This window comes from Lampris incognitus, chromosome 1, assembly GCF_029633865.1.
Source record: "Lampris incognitus isolate fLamInc1 chromosome 1, fLamInc1.hap2, whole genome shotgun sequence".
NCBI classification, from domain to species: domain Eukaryota; kingdom Metazoa; phylum Chordata; class Actinopteri; order Lampriformes; family Lampridae; genus Lampris; species Lampris incognitus.
This window is the reverse complement of record NC_079211.1, coordinates 151,273,782-151,292,419: the sequence shown is the minus strand read 5'-3', so window position 1 is coordinate 151,292,419 and position 18,638 is coordinate 151,273,782. Positions and strand designations below refer to the sequence as shown.

Below are 18,638 nucleotides of genomic sequence, written 5' to 3'. Positions count from 1 at the left end.
CAGCAAGAAGGTCCTGGGTTCGAGCCCCGGGGTAGTCCAACCTAGGGGGTCGTCCCGGGTCGTCCTCTGTGTGGAGTTTGCATGTTCTCCCCGTGTCTGTGTGGGTTTCCTCCGGGGGCTCCGGTTTCCTCCCACAGTCCAAACACATGTAGGTCAGGTGAACTGGCCGTACTACATTGCCCCTAGCTGTGAATGTGTGTGTGTGTGTGTGTGTGTGTGTGTGTGTGGGCCCTGTGATGGCTTGGCAGTCTGTCCAGGGTGTCTCGCCGCCTGTCGCCAAATGACTGCTGGGATAGGCTCCAGTATCCCCACGACCCTGAGAGCAGGATAAGCAGTTGGGATAATGGATGGATGGATGGATGGATGGATAATGGATGGATGGATAGATGGATGGATGGATGGATGGATGGATAATGGATGGATGGATGGATAGATGGATGGATGGATGGATGGATGGATGGATGGATACTACAGAAACGCCTCATGGCAAAAAAGGCCAGTTCACAAACAGCAGCGCTAACAGCCACACACAGTTAGAGTGAAGGTTACTGGCGTCTTCAGAGACTTGGCGGTAACTGGAGCACATCTGTAAGGGGAGTCCCACCCAGACTTGCCAGTGGTCGTGGTAGCAGTTATGGTAGCCAGAGAATTATTTCATATCGAAAAAATAAATTGATGCTACTAAACTATATACATAATCAGGGTCTGAAAATTGCTGTCCAGTACAGCCGCTGTTCACGGCGCTTTCTAAATGTGGTTGTGGTCCTGCCATACGCTGGGTTTTAAAATGCTGGGTTTCAAACTGGTCTTGTAGAAAACACAGAAACAAGGTTGAATCAGTTCATCTGGACACGTTTATTGAGAGAAACGTTTCATCATCATCTAATGCCTCTTTTCCACTGCATGGTAATAATAATAATAAGTCATGTGAAGGTTTATATGTCCTGAGCTGACAGGATGGTTATTACACATGTAGTAATGTGGAGGTTTATATGTCCTGATCTGACAGGATGGTTATTACACATGTAAGTCATGTGGAGGTTTATATGTCCTGATCTGACAGGATGGTTATTACACATGTAAGTCATGTGGAGGTTTATATGTCCTGATCTGACAGGATGGTTATTACACATGTAGTAATGTGGAGGTTTATATGTCCTGATCTGACAGGATGGTTATTACACATGTAAGTCATGTGAAGGTTTATATGTCCTGATGTGACAGGATGGTTATTACACATGTAAGTCATGTGGAGGTTTATATGTCCTGATCTGACAGGATGGTTATTACACATGTAAGTCATGTGGAGGTTTATATGTCCTGATCTGACAGGATGGTTATTACACATGTAAGTCATGTGAAGGTTTATATGTCCTGATCTGACAGGATGGTTATTACACATGTAGTAATGTGGAGGTTTATATGTCCTGATCTGACAGGATGGTTATTACACATGTAAGTCATGTGGAGGTTTATATGTCCTGATGTGACAGGATGGTTATTACACATGTAAGTCATGTGGAGGTTTATATGTCCTGATCTGACAGGATGGTTATTACACATGTAAGTCATGTGGAGGTTTATATGTCCTGATGTGACAGGATGGTTATTACAAATGTAAGTCACGTGGAGGTTTATATGTCCTGATATGACAGGATGGTTATTACACATGTAAGTCACGTGAAGGTTTATATGTCCTGATCTGACAGGATGGTTATTACACATGTAGTAATGTGGAGGTTTATATGTCCTGATCTGACAGGATGGTTATTACACATGTAGTAATGTGGAGGTTTATATGTCCTGATCTGACAGGATGGTTATTACACATGTAGTAATGTGGAGGTTTATATGTCCTGATCTGACAGGATGGTTATTACACATGTAGTAATGTGGAGGTTTATATGTCCTGATCTGACAGGATAGTTATTGCACATGTAAGTCATGTGAAGGTTTATATGTCCTGATCTGACAGGATGGTTATTACACATGTAGTAATGTGGAGGTTTATATGTCCTGATCTGACAGGATGGTTATTACACATGTAGTAATGTGGAGGTTTATATGTCCTGATCTGACAGGATGGTTATTACACATGTAAGTCATGTGAAGGTTTATATGTCCTGATGTGACAGGATGGTTATTACACATGTAAGTCATGTGGAAGTTTATATGTCCTGATCTGACAGGATGGTTATTACACATGTAAGTCATGTGGAGGTTTATATGTCCTGATCTGACAGGATGGTTATTACACATGTAAGTCATGTGAAGGTTTATATGTCCTGATCTGACAGGATGGTTATTACACATGTAGTAATGTGGAGGTTTATATGTCCTGATCTGACAGTATGGTTATTACACATGTAGTAATGTGGAGGTTTATATGTCCTGATCTGACAGGATGGTTATTACACATGTAAGTCATGTGGAGGTTTATATGTCCTGATGTGACAGGATGGTTATTACACATGTAAGTCATGTGGAGGTTTATATGTCCTGATCTGACAGGATGGTTATTACACATGTAAGTCCTGTGGAGGTTTATATGTCCTGATGTGACAGGATGGTTATTACAAATGTAAGTCACGTGGAGGTTTATATGTCCTGATATGACAGGATGGTTATTACACATGTAAGTCACGTGAAGGTTTATATGTCCTGATCTGACAGGATGGTTATTACACATGTAGTAATGTGGAGGTTTATATGTCCTGATCTGACAGGATGGTTATTACACATGTAGTAATGTGAAGGTTTATATGTCCTGATCTGACAGGATGGTTATTACACATGTAGTAATGTGGAGGTTTATATGTCCTGATGTGACAGGATGGTTATTACACATGTAAGTCGTGGAGGTTTATATGTCCTGATGTGACAGGATGGTTATTACAAATGTAAGTCATGTGGAGGTTTATATGTCCTGATCTGACAGGATGGTTATTACACATGTAAGTCATGTGGAGGTTTATATGTCCTGATGTGACAGGATGGTTATTACACATGTAAGTCATGTGGAGGTTTATATATCCTGATCTGACAGGATGGTTATTACACATGTAAGTCATGTGAAGGTTTATATGTCCTGATGTGACAGGATGGTTATTACAAATGTAAGTCATGTGAAGGTTTATATATCCTGATCTGACAGGATGGTTATTACACATGTAAGTCATGTGAAGGTTTATATGTCCTGATCTGACAGGATGGTTATTACACATGTAAGTCATGTGGAGGTTTATATGTCCTGATCTGACAGGATAGTTATTGCACATGTAAGTCATGTGAAGGTTTATATGTCCTGATCTGACGGGGTGGTTATTACACATGTAAGTCATGTGGAGGTTTATATGTCCTGATCTGACAGGATGGTTATTACACATGTAGTAATGTGGAGGTTTATATGTCCTGATCTGACAGGATGGTTATTACACATGTAGTAATGTGGAGGTTTATATGTCCTGATCTGACAGGATGGTTATTACACATGTAAGTCATGTGAAGGTTTATATGTCCTAATCTGACAGGATGGTTATTACACATTTAGTAATGTGGAGGTTTATATGTCCTGATCTGACAGGATGGTTATTACACATGTAGTAATGTGGAGGTTTATATGTCCTGATCTGACAGGATGGTTATTACAAGTCATTACCAAACACATTACTAGTTGAGTATTTTAGTTCAGAAATAAGAAACTTCTCTTTATTCACGTACTATATTCATTTTACATTGTATGCTAGCTAACAAGTTAGCTTAGCAAGTCTAAGACTCAGCCAACTTTTTCTCCAAAAGTGAAAGTTGACATCACCATCACGCGTCATTACATCACATTTTGCTGTTACAACTTTGAGAAAAGCATCATAACATCAAACTTGTTTTGTAGGACAATCAAAGCTACGCTAAGATATTTGTTCCACACCATTTAACAGAGCTTAAGAAGAAAAGAAAAACAAAACAGATTTTTATTTTCTCAAAATTTCAAAAGCCGAAAGTGCCCCAAAATGAACAATCACCCAAGTATACATCAGCAACTAAATGTGTACCATCCACCTGTTGGTTTTGCGTGGTTTCTTCCACAGTAGACGTGTTAAGAAAAACCACGGTTCAGACAGAAGTGACCAAGTGAAGATTAGTTGTTAAGGGGCAGGAAGTACTTCAGACTCGTGTACGTCGTGAGTGAAGTGGTGTGGAGGTGCGTGGGCGAGACGAGTTGTGAAGGACTTCATGGTCCAACACAAATCCCCCAGTAACGGCTCTTCAGCTCCCCAAACCACTCGCCACCATTCCCACTTCCACGGAGAAGAGACGCCCTTTGTTGACAGCTGATGGAGGTTCAGGGTGGGTGTGTGTGTGTGTGTGTGTGTGTGTGTGTGTGTCGGTAACAAGCTCAGTTAAGCCAAGTGTGAAAGAAAAGCAAAGGAGGGAGGGGGAGGAGGGGAACGGGGTGAAATGGAGAGAAGAGGAGGGCAGAGCAGTGTCCACAGGCAGCCGGGGGAGAATATGAGAGAGAGACTGTAAAGACTGCAAGAAAGAAAACGGGGAGGATTAAAAAAAAAGATGAGAAGAAAAACAGTCACATGACTTCATGTTCAGCTCTATTTTCTACAGGTGTCTCCTCATGGATGGATTCAGACCGACTCCTTACTATTGAGTCGTACTGGAGTCTATTGGACTGAGGTGGTCACATGTCTCGTCAGAATTGGCTCCCGGTCCGATTACATGTAAATGTGGCTCCCAACCCTGTGTGTCATTTGCTCTTCTTTTTCCCACAGCCCTTAGTTTTTGTTTTGTTTTTTGGGTAACGCTTTAGTATGGGGAACATAAAAAACTTAATTACTAGTGAATTAGTAATGATCAAGATGTCACTTTAGTATGGGGAACGTAGTCACCATTAATTAGGTGCTTATTAGCATGCAAATTAGCAACATATTGGCTCTTAATTGGTCATTATTGCATACTCATTAATGCCTTTTGGTAACACTTTAGTATGGGGAACATAAAAAACTTAATTACTAGTGAATTAGTAATGATCAAGATGTCACTTTAGTATGGGGAACATATTCTAAGTAACAAAAACTTAATTTACAGTAATTTAACACTATGAACACTTGTAGTTTTGTGTGTTGTTATGTAAGAACAGAGCATATTTATTAAGTGTCAGTAAGGGAGAATAACTCTTCTTGTGGTACTACCACCTTATAAAGGCCATACTAAGCAAAGCATATTGAGATGGTACTACTAATAAGCAATACTTCTGAGGTTATAGAGGGACAACTCATAGTTAACGGCTTACTGGTTGTATAATAAGGCCATGCAGAATAAGGCATTAATGAGTACGTAATAATGACCAATTAAGAGCCAATATGTTGCTAATTTGCATGCTAATAAGCACCTAATTAATGGTGACTATGTTCCCCATACTAAAGTGTTACCGTGTTTTGTTTTTGTTTTGCTGCTGTTCTACTCTCTCCACTGCTATGCTTACACCACTACTACTTTCGGTTGCTCCTGTTAGGGGTCACCACCGCGGATCATCAGTCTCCATCTCTTCCTGTCCTCTGCATCTTCCTCTGTCACACCAGCCACCCACATGTCCTCCCTCACCACCTCCATAAACCTCCTCTTTGGCCTTCCTCTTCTCCTCTTCCCTGGCAGCTCCATATTCAGCATCCTTCTCCCAATACACCCAGCATCTCTCAAACCATCTCAGTCTTGCCTCTCTTACTCTGTCTCCAAACCGTCCAACCTGAGCTGTCCCTCTAATATACTCGTTCCTAATCCTGTCCTTCTTCATCACTCCCAATCAAAATCTTAGCACTGCTATGCTTACACCATACATCTTTTTATTTGAAAGTCAATATGTTATACCAATCTCTTGACTGATCTGAAACGAGCTGATAATATTTCTGCACAAGCCCAAATTGAACCAAAAGTTCCCGGAGCTTCCAAATAACTAAAAAATAACAGGGAAAGTTGCCTCTTTCATAGGGAATAAATAAATGCTGTATTTTCTGCCCAGCCGAGGGGGCAAATCCAGTCCAAACTGATCCAGATAGTAGCTCTTGCACCCAGGAGTGTTGTGTAATGGACTTGTGGATTATGTCTGTTGAAAGTAAATTACAAGCGCGTGTGTGTGTGTGTGTGTGTGTGTGTGTGTGTGTGTGTGTGTGTGTGTGTGTCTCTATTGCAGCATGGAACCCCTCCCCTACTGATAGCGGCAGGCTGTGGTAACATCCAGATCATCGAGGTGTTGATGAGAAAAGGCGCTGAGATCCAGGCCCATGACAAGGTAGAGGCCGTCCTCTCTGACCACACAAATCACCACCCTTTACTTTCACCACATGGACAGACACCCCTCACCCAGCCCAGGGACTTTCACCACATGGACAGACACCCCTCCCCCAGCCCAGGGACTTTCACCACATGGACAGACACCCCTCCCCCAGCCCAGGGACTTTCACCACATGGACAGACACCCCTCACCCAGCCCAGGGACTTTCACCACATGGACAGACACCCCTCCCCCAGCCCAGGGACTTTCACCACATGGACAGACACCCCTCACCCAGCCCAGGGACTTTCACCACATGGACAGACACCCCTCACCCAGCCCAGGGACTTTCACCACATGGACAGACACCCCTCACCCAGCCCAGGGACTTTCACCACATGGACAGACACCCCTCACCCAGCCCAGGGACTTTCACCACATGGACAGACACCCCTCACCCAGCCCAGGGACTTTCACCACATGGACAGACACCCCTCACCCAGCCCAGGGACTTTCACCACATGGACAGACACCCCTCACTCAGCCCAGGGACTTTCACCACATGGACAGACACCCCTCACCCAGCCCAGGGACTTTCACCACATGGACAGACACCCCTCACCCAGCCCAGGGACTTTCACCACATGGACAAACACCCCTCACCCAGCCCAGGGACTTTCACCACATGGACAGACACCCCTCACCCAGCCCAGGGACTTTCACCACATGGACAGACACCCCTCATCCCGCCCAGCGACTTTCACCACATGGACAGACACCCGTCACCCAGCCCAGGGACTTAAACCACATGGACAGACACCCCTCACTCAGCCCAGGGACTTTCACCACATGGACAGACACCCCTCACCCCGCCCAGCGACTTTCACCACATGGACAGACACCCCTCACCCAGCCCAGGGACTTTCACCACATGGACAGACACCCCTCACCCAGCCCAGGGACTTTCACCACATGGACAGACACCCCTCACCCAGCCCAGGGACTTTCACCACATGGACAGACACCCCTCACCCAGCCCAGGGACTTTCACCACATGGACAAACACCCCTCACCCAGCCCAGGGACTTTCACCACATGGACAGACACCCCTCACTCAGCCCAGGGACTTTCACCACATGGACAGACACCCCTCACCCCGCCCAGCGACTTTCACCACATGGACAAACACCCCTCACCCCGCCCAGCGACTTTCACCACATGGACAGACACCCCTCACCCCGCCCAGCGACTTTCACCACATGGACAGACACCCGTCACCCAGCCCAGGGACTTAAACCACATGGACAGACACCCCTCACTCAGCCCAGGGACTTTCACCACATGGACAGACACCCCTCACCCCGCCCAGCGACTTTCACCACATGGACAGACACCCCTCCCCCAGCCCAGGGACTTTCACCACATGGACAGACACCCCTCACCCAGCCCAGGGACTTTCACCACATGGACAGACACCCCTCACCCAGCCCAGGGACTTTCACCACATGGACAGACACCCCTCACCCAGCCCAGGGACTTTCACCACATGGACAGACACCCCTCACCCAGCCCAGGGACTTTCACCACATGGACAGACACCCCTCACCCAGCCCAGGGACTTTCACCACATGGACAGACACCCCTCACCCAGCCCAGGGACTTTCACCACATGGACAGACACCCCTCACCCAGCCCAGGGACTTTCACCACATGGACAAACACCCTCACCCAGCCCAGGGACTTTCACCACATGGACAGACACCCCTCACCCAGCCCAGGGACTTTCACCACATGAACAGACACCCCTCACCCAGCCCAGGGACTTTCACCACATGGACAGACACCCCTCACCCAGCCCAGGGACTTTCACCACATGGACAGACACCCCTCACCCAGCCCAGGGACTTTCACCACATGGACAGACACCCCTCCCCCAGCCCAGGGACTTTCACCACATGGACAGACACCCCTCACCCAGCCCAGGGACTTTCACCACATGGACAGACACCCCTCACCCAGCCCAGGGACTTTCACCACATGGACAGACACCCCTCACCCAGCCCAGGGACTTTCACCACATGGACAGACACCCCTCACCCAGCCCAGCGACTTTCACCACATGAACAGACACCCCTCACCCAGCCCAGGGACTTTCACCACATGGACAAACACCCTCACCCAGCCCAGGGACTTTCACCACATGGACAGACACCCCTCACCCAGCCCAGGGACTTTCACCACATGGACAGACACCCCTCACCCAGCCCAGGGACTTTCACCACATGGACAGACACCCCTCACCCAGCCCAGGGACTTTCACCACATGGACAGACACCCCTCACCCAGCCCAGGGACTTTCACCACATGGACAGACACCCCTCACCCAGCCCAGGGACTTTCACCACATGGACAGACACCCCTCACCCAGCCCAGGGACTTTCACCACATGGACAGACACCCCTCACCCAGCCCAGGGGTGTTGAATGCATCCCGGCTGCCTGAACAAGCGCTAAAAAAAGTGACAAATTTTGTCGTCTGGTGGGATTTTCAGCGGGAGAGTCTGTGGTATAAATATGTCATCGCCGTGGGACAAAACCACGTCGTCTGCCTAGAAGCTGACTTAACATGGACTGGAAAACTCCGTGCTGTTCCACCAAACACGGCGTTTTCATGGGCTTTCTGTGCACGTCTCATGGCTAGAGACACCGAGAGGCTCAGCGGCCTTGAAGGAGTCCACATCCGTTCAGTATGTGTACTGATCTGTACACTGGCAGATCGTGTGGTTTTCATCCCGCAGCAGCGGTGTGACGTCAGAGTTGATCATCAGCGCTGAGAAAGCGAGTCCAGCATGATTTCTAAACTTACAAAGCTAAAGGAAGATGTGACTACCAGAGCCCAAGTCCCAACAAGTCCCGTACACTGACACTACTGACAGAACTGACAGTACTGACACTACTGACAGAACTGACAGTACTGACACCACTGATAGTACTGACACTGCTGACACCACTGATAGTACTGACACTACTGACACTGCTGACACCACTGATAGTACTGACACTACTGACAGAACTGACACCACTGACAGAACTGACAGTACTGACACTACTGACAGAACTGACAGTACTGACAGTACTGACAGAACTGACAGTACTGACACTACTGACAGTACTGACAGAACTGACAGTACTGACAGAACTGACAGAACTGACACTACTGACACGGCTGACACCACTGATAATACTGACACTACTGACAGAACTGACAGAACTGACAGTACTGACACTACTGACACTACTGACAGTACTGACAGAACTGACAGTAGTGACAGAACTGACAGTACTGACAGAACTGACACTACTGACAACACTGACAGAACTGACAGAACTGACACTACTGACAGTACTGACAGAACTGACAGTACTGACAGAACTGACAGTACTGACACTACTGACAGAACTGACACTACTGACAGCACTGACAGAACTGACACTACTGACAGTACTGACAGAACTGACACTACTGACAGAACTGACACTACTGACAGTACTGACAGAACTGACACTACTGACAGTACTGACAGAACTGACAGGTTTTACCAGTTCAGCACTGAAACAATGGTTGTTTTGTTCTGTGATATCATCTCACCAGACTTCAGCTTTTTCATTTTCAGTCATGCTGTTATTGGGAATATTTTGTGCTTAAAACTTAATTAAAATCCCATTCGCAGGGGTGTCCGGGTGGCGTGGCGGTCTATCCCGTTGCCTACCAACGGGGATCGCCGGCTTGAATCCCCGTGTTACCTCCGGCTTGGTCGGGCGTCCCTACAGACACAATTGGGGTGGGAAGCCGGATGTGGGTATGTGTCCTGGTCGCTGCACTAGCGCCTCCTCTGGTCGGTCGGGGTGCCTGTTCAGGGAGGAGGGGGAACTGGGGGGAATAGGGTGATCCTCCCATGTGCTACGTCCCCCTGGTGAAACTCCTCACTGTCAGGTGAAAAGAAGCGGCTGGTGACTCCACATGTATGGGAGGAGGCATATGGTAGTCTGCAGCCCTCCCCGGATCAGCAGAGGGGGTGGAGCAGAGACCGGGACGGGTCGGAAGAGGGGGGTAATTGGCCGGGTACAGTTGGGGAGAACAAGGAGGGGGGAATCCCATTCACTGGTAGTTGAGCGTCTCCTGGGTTTGTCTGTTGATGACCACATGAGGGGTCCCTTGTTTTTTAGGTTGTCCTTCTGGGCTTGTGGTGTTCCCCTGAGCTGTCTTGTTTCCATTTCAAATGCCGTCTGGTTTCCTCAGCAGGGCACCAGAATTTAAATGGTCCGTCACAAACCCAGCTGACGAGGCAGGATGTTCTAGTTGCCCCTCAGCTAGCCCGCGTTGTGTAGAAGCAGGGAGGCGCGACGTGTCGAGGTGGGTGGGCGTGGCGCGAGGCGCTCGCGGGACGCATCTGCAGCCGTACGATTAAAGGTTTTGGAAGGTCACAGCTAAATCCTTCAGCTTCCTTCTCGATTTGAACCCTCCCCTCCCCTCCCTCCCCTCCCCTCCCCTCCCCCCCACAGAGTGGAGCCAACGCTATCTATTACTCAGCGAGGCACGGCCACGTCGGGACCCTGAAATTCCTGCATGAAAAGAAGTGTCCTCTGGACGTCCAAGATAAGGTGAATGAAGTATCTCTCTCTCGCTCTGTCTCTCCCTCTCTCCCTCTCCCTCTCGCTTGCTCTCTGTCTCTCTCTCCCTCTCTCTCTTGCTCTCTCTTCTCTCCTCTCTCTCTCTCTCTCTCTCCCTCTCTCTCCCTCTCTTCTCTCCTCTCTCTCTCTCTCTCTCTCTCTCTCCCTCTCTCTCCCTCTCTTCTCTCCTCTCTCTCTCTCTCTCTCTCTCTCTCTCTCTCTCTCTCTCTCTCTCTCTCTCTCTCTCTCTCTCTCTCTCTCTCTCTCTCTCTCTCCCACTCTCTCTCGGTCTGTCTAGCTCTCTCTCTCTCTCACACACACACACACACACACACAGATACACATTTAGAAAATCCCCCATACTTTCTTACCACCCCCGGTCCCCCACAGTCTCATATACGTGTGCAGTTAAAACACATAAACTCTCAAATCACCCCCCTTAGAATAAAATCACCCCCTTAGAATAAAATCACCCCCTTAAAATAGAATCACCCCCCTTAGAATAAAATCACCCCCTTATAATAAAATCACCCTCCCTTAGAATAAAATCACCCCCTTAGAATAAAATCACCCCCCTTAGACTAAAATCACCCCCTTAGAATAAAATCACCCACTTATAATAAAATCGCCCCCTTATAATAAAATCGCCCCCTTTAGAATAAAATCACCCCCCCTTTGAATAAAATCACCCCCCCTTAGAATAAAGCAATGTGTGGATTTTCTAAACATTTACAAACACACCAGCACATTTTCACATCCTCATGCAGAGATGCAGTCACACACACACACACACACAGACACACACACACACACACACACTGCAGTGCATAACTGAAAAGAAGAGCAGTTGCTCTGGCATTTTCTGGGCTCTCTGGCTGTTGCCATAGCAACAAGTCTTGCTGAACAAGATGGGCTGTCTGTTTGTGTCTGTGTATGTGTCTGTGTGTTAGTGTCTGTGTGTCGTCTGTCCTCCTGTGTGTAAATGTGTGTGGGTGCACTTGTCCTCTTTTTGAAGCCATTTTTGCTGAGATTACAAAGTGTGTTTGGTCCCCCAACATCCCCAACACAGTGCTGCACCAGTCTCCGCCGTACTCTACGTGTGCTGTATGTGTACTGCACGTGTGCTGTATGTGTACTCTACATGTACTGTATGTGTACTGCACGTGTGCCGTATGGGTACTGTACGTGTGCTGTATGTGTACTGTATGTGTGCTGTATGTGTACTGTACGTGTACTGTACGTGTGCTGTATGTGTACTGCACGTGTGCTGTATGTGTACTCTACATGTACTGTATGTGTACTGCACGTGTGCCGTATGGGTACTGTACGTGTGCTGTATGTGTACTCTACATGTACTGTATGTGTACTGCACGTGTGCCGTATGGGTACTGTACGTGTGCTGTATGTGTACTCTACATGTACTGTATGTGTACTGTACATGTGCCGTATGTGTACTGCACGTGTGCTGTATGTGTACTCTACATGTACTGTATGTGTACCGCACGTGTGCCGTATGTGTACTGCACGTGTGCCGTATGGGTACTGTACGTGTGCTGTATGTGTACTCTACATGTACTGTATGTGTACTGTACGTGTGCCGTATGTGTACTGCACGTGTGCTGTACGTGTGCTGTATGTGTACTGTACGTGTACTCTACATGTACTGTATGTGTACTGTACGTGAACTCTGCTGCTGCAGACATGGGCGGGGACTCCCGCTGGATTATCAGTGGAACAGCACTCTAGCAGCTTCCCTTACTACAGCAGTATTACTGTAGATAAAGGTGCGTGTGGGCGTCCAGGTGGTGTAGCGGTCTATTCTGTTGCCTACCAACACAGGGATCGCCGGTTCAAATCCCCCCGTTACCTCCTGCTTGGTCAGGCGTCCCTACAGACACAATCAGTCGTGTCCGTGGGCGGGAAGCCAGATGTGGGTATGTGTCCTGGTCACTGCACTAGCGCCTCCTCTGGTCAGTCGGTCGGTCGGGGTGCCTGTTCAGGGGGGAGGGGGAACTGGGGGGAATAGCGTGATGCTCCCACGCGCCACATCCCCCTGGTGAAACTCCTCACTGTCAGGTGAAAAGAAGTGACTGGTGACTCCACATGTATGGGAGGAGACATGTGGTAGTCTGCAGCCCTCCCCGGATCAGCAGAGGGGGCGGAGCAGAGACCGGGACGGCTCAGAAGAGTGGGGCAATTGGCCAAGTACAATTGGGGAGGAAAAAAGGGGGACAATGCAAAGGGAAAAAAAGTGTGTGTAGTTGTCTTCAAGTGAATGCAAAAAGACGAAGAGTTCAGGGAGACAGTTGTTCCAGAATGAAGAAGACTCCTGTGTGATGGCCGACCTTCTCTCCCACGACACGTTTTGCAGCAGACCGAACGTCCGTCAGTCTTGTGTTTTCTCTGTCCTCTGCAGTGCGGGGAGACTGCCCTCCACGTGGCGTCACGGTATGGCAATGTAGACGTGGTCAGCTATCTCTGCAGCATCCTGGCTAACCCAGACCTGGCGGACAGGGTACACACACACACACACACACACACACACACACACACACACCATGGGAAACTGTATATCTTAGTCCTCTCTGTTGACGGTCTTAGTGTCAACCCGGTTTAGAATAAATGAGTGATTTTATGCCCTCACTTCTCTCTCTCTCACACTCTGTGTGTGTGTGTGTGTGTGTGTGTGTGTGTGTGTGTGTGTGTGTGTGTGTGTGTGTGTCTCACTTAATCCCCCCCCCAGGAGCAGGAGACCCCCCTGCACTGTGCAGCCTGGCACGGGTACTCGGCGGTGGCGCGGGTCTTGTGCCAGGCCAGGTGTCAGGTGGATGCCAGGAACCGTGAGGGTGAGAGCCCCCTGCTGACAGCCTCGGCGCGTGGCTTCAGGGACATCGTGGAGTGTCTGGTGGAACATGGGGCCAATCTGGACGCCACCGACAAGGTACAGACAACTGAACCTTCAAGCACTTTCCTCCTACATCAGCAACTACTGTGGATATTGAAATCTGTGCGTGTGTGTGTGTCTGTCTGTCCAGGACGGCCACACGGCTCTCCACCTGGCTGTACGTAGGTGTCAGGTGGGGGTGGTCCGTTGCCTGATCAGACATCGCTGCCCACTGGACCAGCAGGATCGCCATGGCAACACACCGCTGCACATCGCCTGTAAGGATGGCAACCTGACCATCGTCACAGCGATCTGTCACGCCAAGGCCAGCCTGGACCTCCCGAATAAGGTCAGTAGAAGAGCACCCCCCCCCCCCCCCGTGAGTGACAAGCCGCCAAAGATATTGGACTGATAGCAGGTTAGAATAAGGTGTTTTTATCAGATAACAGAACTGATAATAGAGCAGAACTCAGTCACCACTCTGCTACTGCGACAAGCCGAGTCCCCACAGCTGAAGTCGTCCATCTAGTGACAGTAAAGCAAAGTGACTTCCTCTTATGCCTCGTACGTAAAAAATACTTGTCTCTCTATTAGAGAACCACCGATATAAGTTCAGCTGCTTTGGTCCATTAACCCAACACTAGGGATGGGTATGGTTAAGATTTTCATGGTACTACTACTCTTACCAGTACTGCTGGTATCAATCCAGTACTTTAACATTGCCCTTATTGGTTCTTTTTATTTTTTTAAGAGCAAAAAAACGAAGCAAATGAAGAACAGAATTAACATTATTTTATTTTCTCTTAACCATGTTTGCATAATTTAGTTAGCTCCATCTGGGCTCAAGGCTGCTGGCATACATAACATACATAACATACATACATGACATACATAACATATATGACATACATACATAACATACATAACATACATAACATATATGACATACATACAAGGCTCAGCGTTTTCGGTTTTACCGATTTTCACTGAATAATACCCAGATTTTTAAACTGATTTTCACCTGGATTTTATGTTTCCATGGATCCAAAAGTTGTTCCTGTTCGTGTGAGGTTATGTAGCAGTGTCCTCTTGTGGCGAAATTCGGCATGCTGGATGGCTTTGAAAAACCAAAAACGCTGAGCCTTGCGTACACAACATACATAACATACTTGAGGAGGATGGGGCGGCGAGAGATTAACTCTGAGCTAGGCAGTCCAAAACTGCATTTCTCCACCTGTATTTGGTACACTTTCGCTCGGTGTTTTGAAAGATTGCTTGTGTTTCCACCCTGACGTGCAAAACACTTGTTGCACTTGTGGCGATGAGCCTTGTCAGCATCAACTCTGGTGAAGTGTAACCAGACTTCTGACCATTTAGTTCTCTCTCCGCCATGGTCACTCAGAGTCAAGTCAAGTCAGTTTTATTTGTATAGCCCAATATCACAAATTACAAATTTGCCTCAAGGGGCTTTACAGCAACACAACTTCCTGTCCCAGGGGTGGGCAGTCTTCTCCAGAAAGAGCCGGTGTGTGTGCAGGTGTTTGTTCCAACCGAGCGGTTACACACCTGTGTCTCCTGATCAAGTTGCTCAACAGAGACTCTGCTGGTTCATCAGTGGGATCAGGGGTGTAACTGCTTGGTTAGGGTGATCAGGGGTGTAACTGCTTGGTTAGGGTGATCAGGGGTGTAACTGCTTGGTTAGGGTGATCAGGGGTGTAACTGCTTGGTTAGGGTGATCAGGGGTGTAACTGCTTGGTTAGTGGGATCAGGGGTGTAACTGCTTGGTTAGGGTGATCAGGGGTGTAACTGCTTGGTTAGTGGGATCAGGGGTGTAACTGCTTGGTTAGGGTGATCAAGGGTGTAACTGCTTGGTTAGGGTGATCAGGGGTGTAACTGCTTGGTTAGTGGGATCAGGGGTGTAACTGCTTGGTTGGAACAAAGACCTGCACCCACACCTGCCCTTTCTGGATAAGACTGCCCACTCCTGCCTTAAACCCTCGCATCGGATAAGGAACAACTCCCTAAAAACTGTAATGAAGTGAACTGAGTGATAAAGAAGTGAGTTGAGTGATAATGAAGTGAGCTGAGTGATAATGAAGTGAGCTGAGTGATAATGAAGTGAGTTGACTGGTAATGAAGTGAGTTGAGTGGTAATGAAGTGAGCTGAGTGATAATGAAGTGAGCTGAGTGATAATGAAGTGAGCTGAGTGATAATGAAGTGAGTTGACTGGTAATGAAGTGAGTTGACTGGTAATGAAGTGAGTTGAGTGATAATGAAGTGAGTTGACTGGTAATGAAGTGAGTTGAGTGATAATGAAGTGAGTTGAGTGATAATGAAGTGAGTTGAGTGATAATGAAGTGTGTGGTGGTTCACATACTAGTGTGCTGAGTAACTGTTAGCTTGGCTTGTTGAGGGAACAGTCCCATCCAGAGGGCTGATGTCAGATCTGATTTGTGAATCGTGAGAAGGACAGCGAGCAAGAAAGTGGGTGAATCAGATGTTGCATTTCAGTACGTGGACCAGATGTAGAACATCCAGAGAGCTTTGCATACTTGGCTTCAGTTAAGAAAAATGACGGTGATGTACAGATGACATAAAAATCAGAATTACCCTAGCAAAGAAAAGACTGATGGAAATGGTGCCAGTATGGAGAGATAGGGGAATAAGAAGAGAAGTGGAAGTCAGTCTACTTAAAGCACTCGTCTGGCCAGTGTTGTCATACGGACCTGGAAGTTGGACATTGAAGAAAGCGGTGGTAAACAGGATGGAGGCTGCAGAGATGTGGCTATTTCGTAGGATGCTTCAGATAAGTTGGACAGAGAAACGAACGGATGCGAGCATGCTCAATGAATTAGGGACAAAAAGAGGACTAATGGCACATGCTATAATGAAAAGAAAGCTATCATCCATGGGCATACCTGCCGTCCAGGTGGAAGTAAATTAACCAAGACAGAGATTTTGGGAACTACACCAGCAAAGCGCAAGAGAGGCCAACCAAAAAAGGCGGTATCATGATGATATCAGTATCATGATGACGTCATGATACTGATGTCATCAGTATCATGATGATGTGAGAGAATGACTTAGTGTGAGAATAGCGGAGGCAACAAGATCAGCTCAGGACAGAAAGAACTGGAGGAGACTTGTTTGGCAAGCACTTCATCCTGATGGCGCTACAGCTCTCGCTAACGAGGAGGCCCTGAAGAAGAAGAAGAAGAAGAAGAAGATGTGACTCGTACAGGTTATAACACACTGAAAAGGTTTAGTTTTATTTCTTCTTTTGATATCTTTTAACACAGAAAACATCTCGCTTTGCACAAGTATGACTTTGTTGTTAGAAATAAAGGAATGAAAAAGCAAGTAAAGGAGTCATTGCAAATGTTTAGTGAACTATTCCTTTATGCCAGTGCTCCCCGTCTCAGATTTTATGCGAGTGCAAATCCCAGTTCGCTGTAAGCTTGTGCTAAGCTTGACTTCCTTCACACCACACATTCCTGCGGCTCTTGTGGTTTGACACCACACTCTTGTCCAGTGTTCCGAGATGGCAGTCATTTTATCCTCACGTCGGGGATCCTCTTCCTGGCTGGTTTGGGAGGCGATGTGTAACCGGATGGGGCAAAACTGACCGAGGTTCTACGGGGAATTCATTTTTTCATTTTTGCTGAAGTCGTGTGAAGCAGCTCGTCACACGTTGTCGACCGTGTCCACGCTGTCAGTCGCACACGCTGAGGAGTGAAGGTGAAGGTTACAACTGACATCCATGACTGCCTTCCTGTTAGTGCGGAGTGATCCGGGATGGAATGATCCGGGATGGAATGGTCTGGGATGGAATGATCCAGGATGGAATGATCCAGGATGGAATGGTCTTGGATGGAATGATCCGGGATGGAGTGATCCGGGATGGAATGATCCGGGATAGCTTCACAGCTTCTTCATATTGTGACAAACTGGGATTTGTTGAAATGCTCCTTTCAAAGCCTTTTATTCTATTGTTCCAGTACTAAAATCTGAGAGTGGTGATCAGTAAATAAGCCAGATTTTATTTAAATAGTGCAATTTTTTATTGCACTATTCCAAGCCGTCCCGGTCTCTGCTCCACCCCCTCTGCCGATCCGGGGAGGGCTGCAGACTACCACATGCCTCCTCCCATACATGTGGAGTCACCAGCCACTTCTTTTCACCTGACAGTGAGGAGTTTCACCAGGGGGATGTAGCGCGTGGGAGGATCACGCTATTCCCCCCAGTTCCCCCTCCCCCCAAACAGCTGCCCCGACCGACCAGAGGAGGCGCTAGTGCAGCGACCAGGACACACACCCACACTCGGCTTCCCACCCGCAAACACGGCCAATTGACCTTTCGCAAAGTCCCGCCCCCCTTGGTTACTGTTGCTATGCCCGTCAAGCATTTCAGAACTATCCAGGAAGTAGCCGGAAAACATTAAAACATGAAGGAAGAAATCAGCGCATTGTGTGGGTAAAAGTAACAGTAATAACACGTTAGCTGTATTAGCTATCAATAATAGCTAGTAGCCAGCTTAGCTTGGAGCAGACAGGTAGGTATTGGTGTTGATTCTGGATGGATGAAGCTGGCCATGGGGTCTGCTATACTGCCAAATCTACTGCCCACATTGTGCTTCTTGCGTTCTGGGTTTCGGGAAGAGAAAGGAAATTACACCCCTCCAAACTTTTCGCATATCTAGCATCCGGTCTTCAGATCCCATAGGCACACCCTTTCAGTATTTTGCTGTGTGTTTGAAAGCTTGACGGACCTCCCTCACATAGAAACCGTTGCTACGGTAGGGTTGGA

At 47.7% G+C, this 18,638-nt stretch overlaps 1 protein-coding gene across 1 annotated transcript in view; it reads left to right on the top strand.

Annotated features, from left to right (window-relative positions):
* The window catches only part of dapk1 (death-associated protein kinase 1), a 184,543-nt gene that overhangs the window by 120,696 nt on the left and 45,209 nt on the right, over nt 1-18,638 (top strand). The window contains exons 13-17 of the mRNA XM_056297804.1: nt 6,197-6,295; nt 10,840-10,938; nt 13,364-13,462; nt 13,691-13,888; nt 13,983-14,180. Of these exons, the coding sequence (XP_056153779.1) occupies nt 6,197-6,295; nt 10,840-10,938; nt 13,364-13,462; nt 13,691-13,888; nt 13,983-14,180 (693 nt within the window). The remainder of the gene's footprint in view (nt 1-6,196; nt 6,296-10,839; nt 10,939-13,363; nt 13,463-13,690; nt 13,889-13,982; nt 14,181-18,638) is intronic.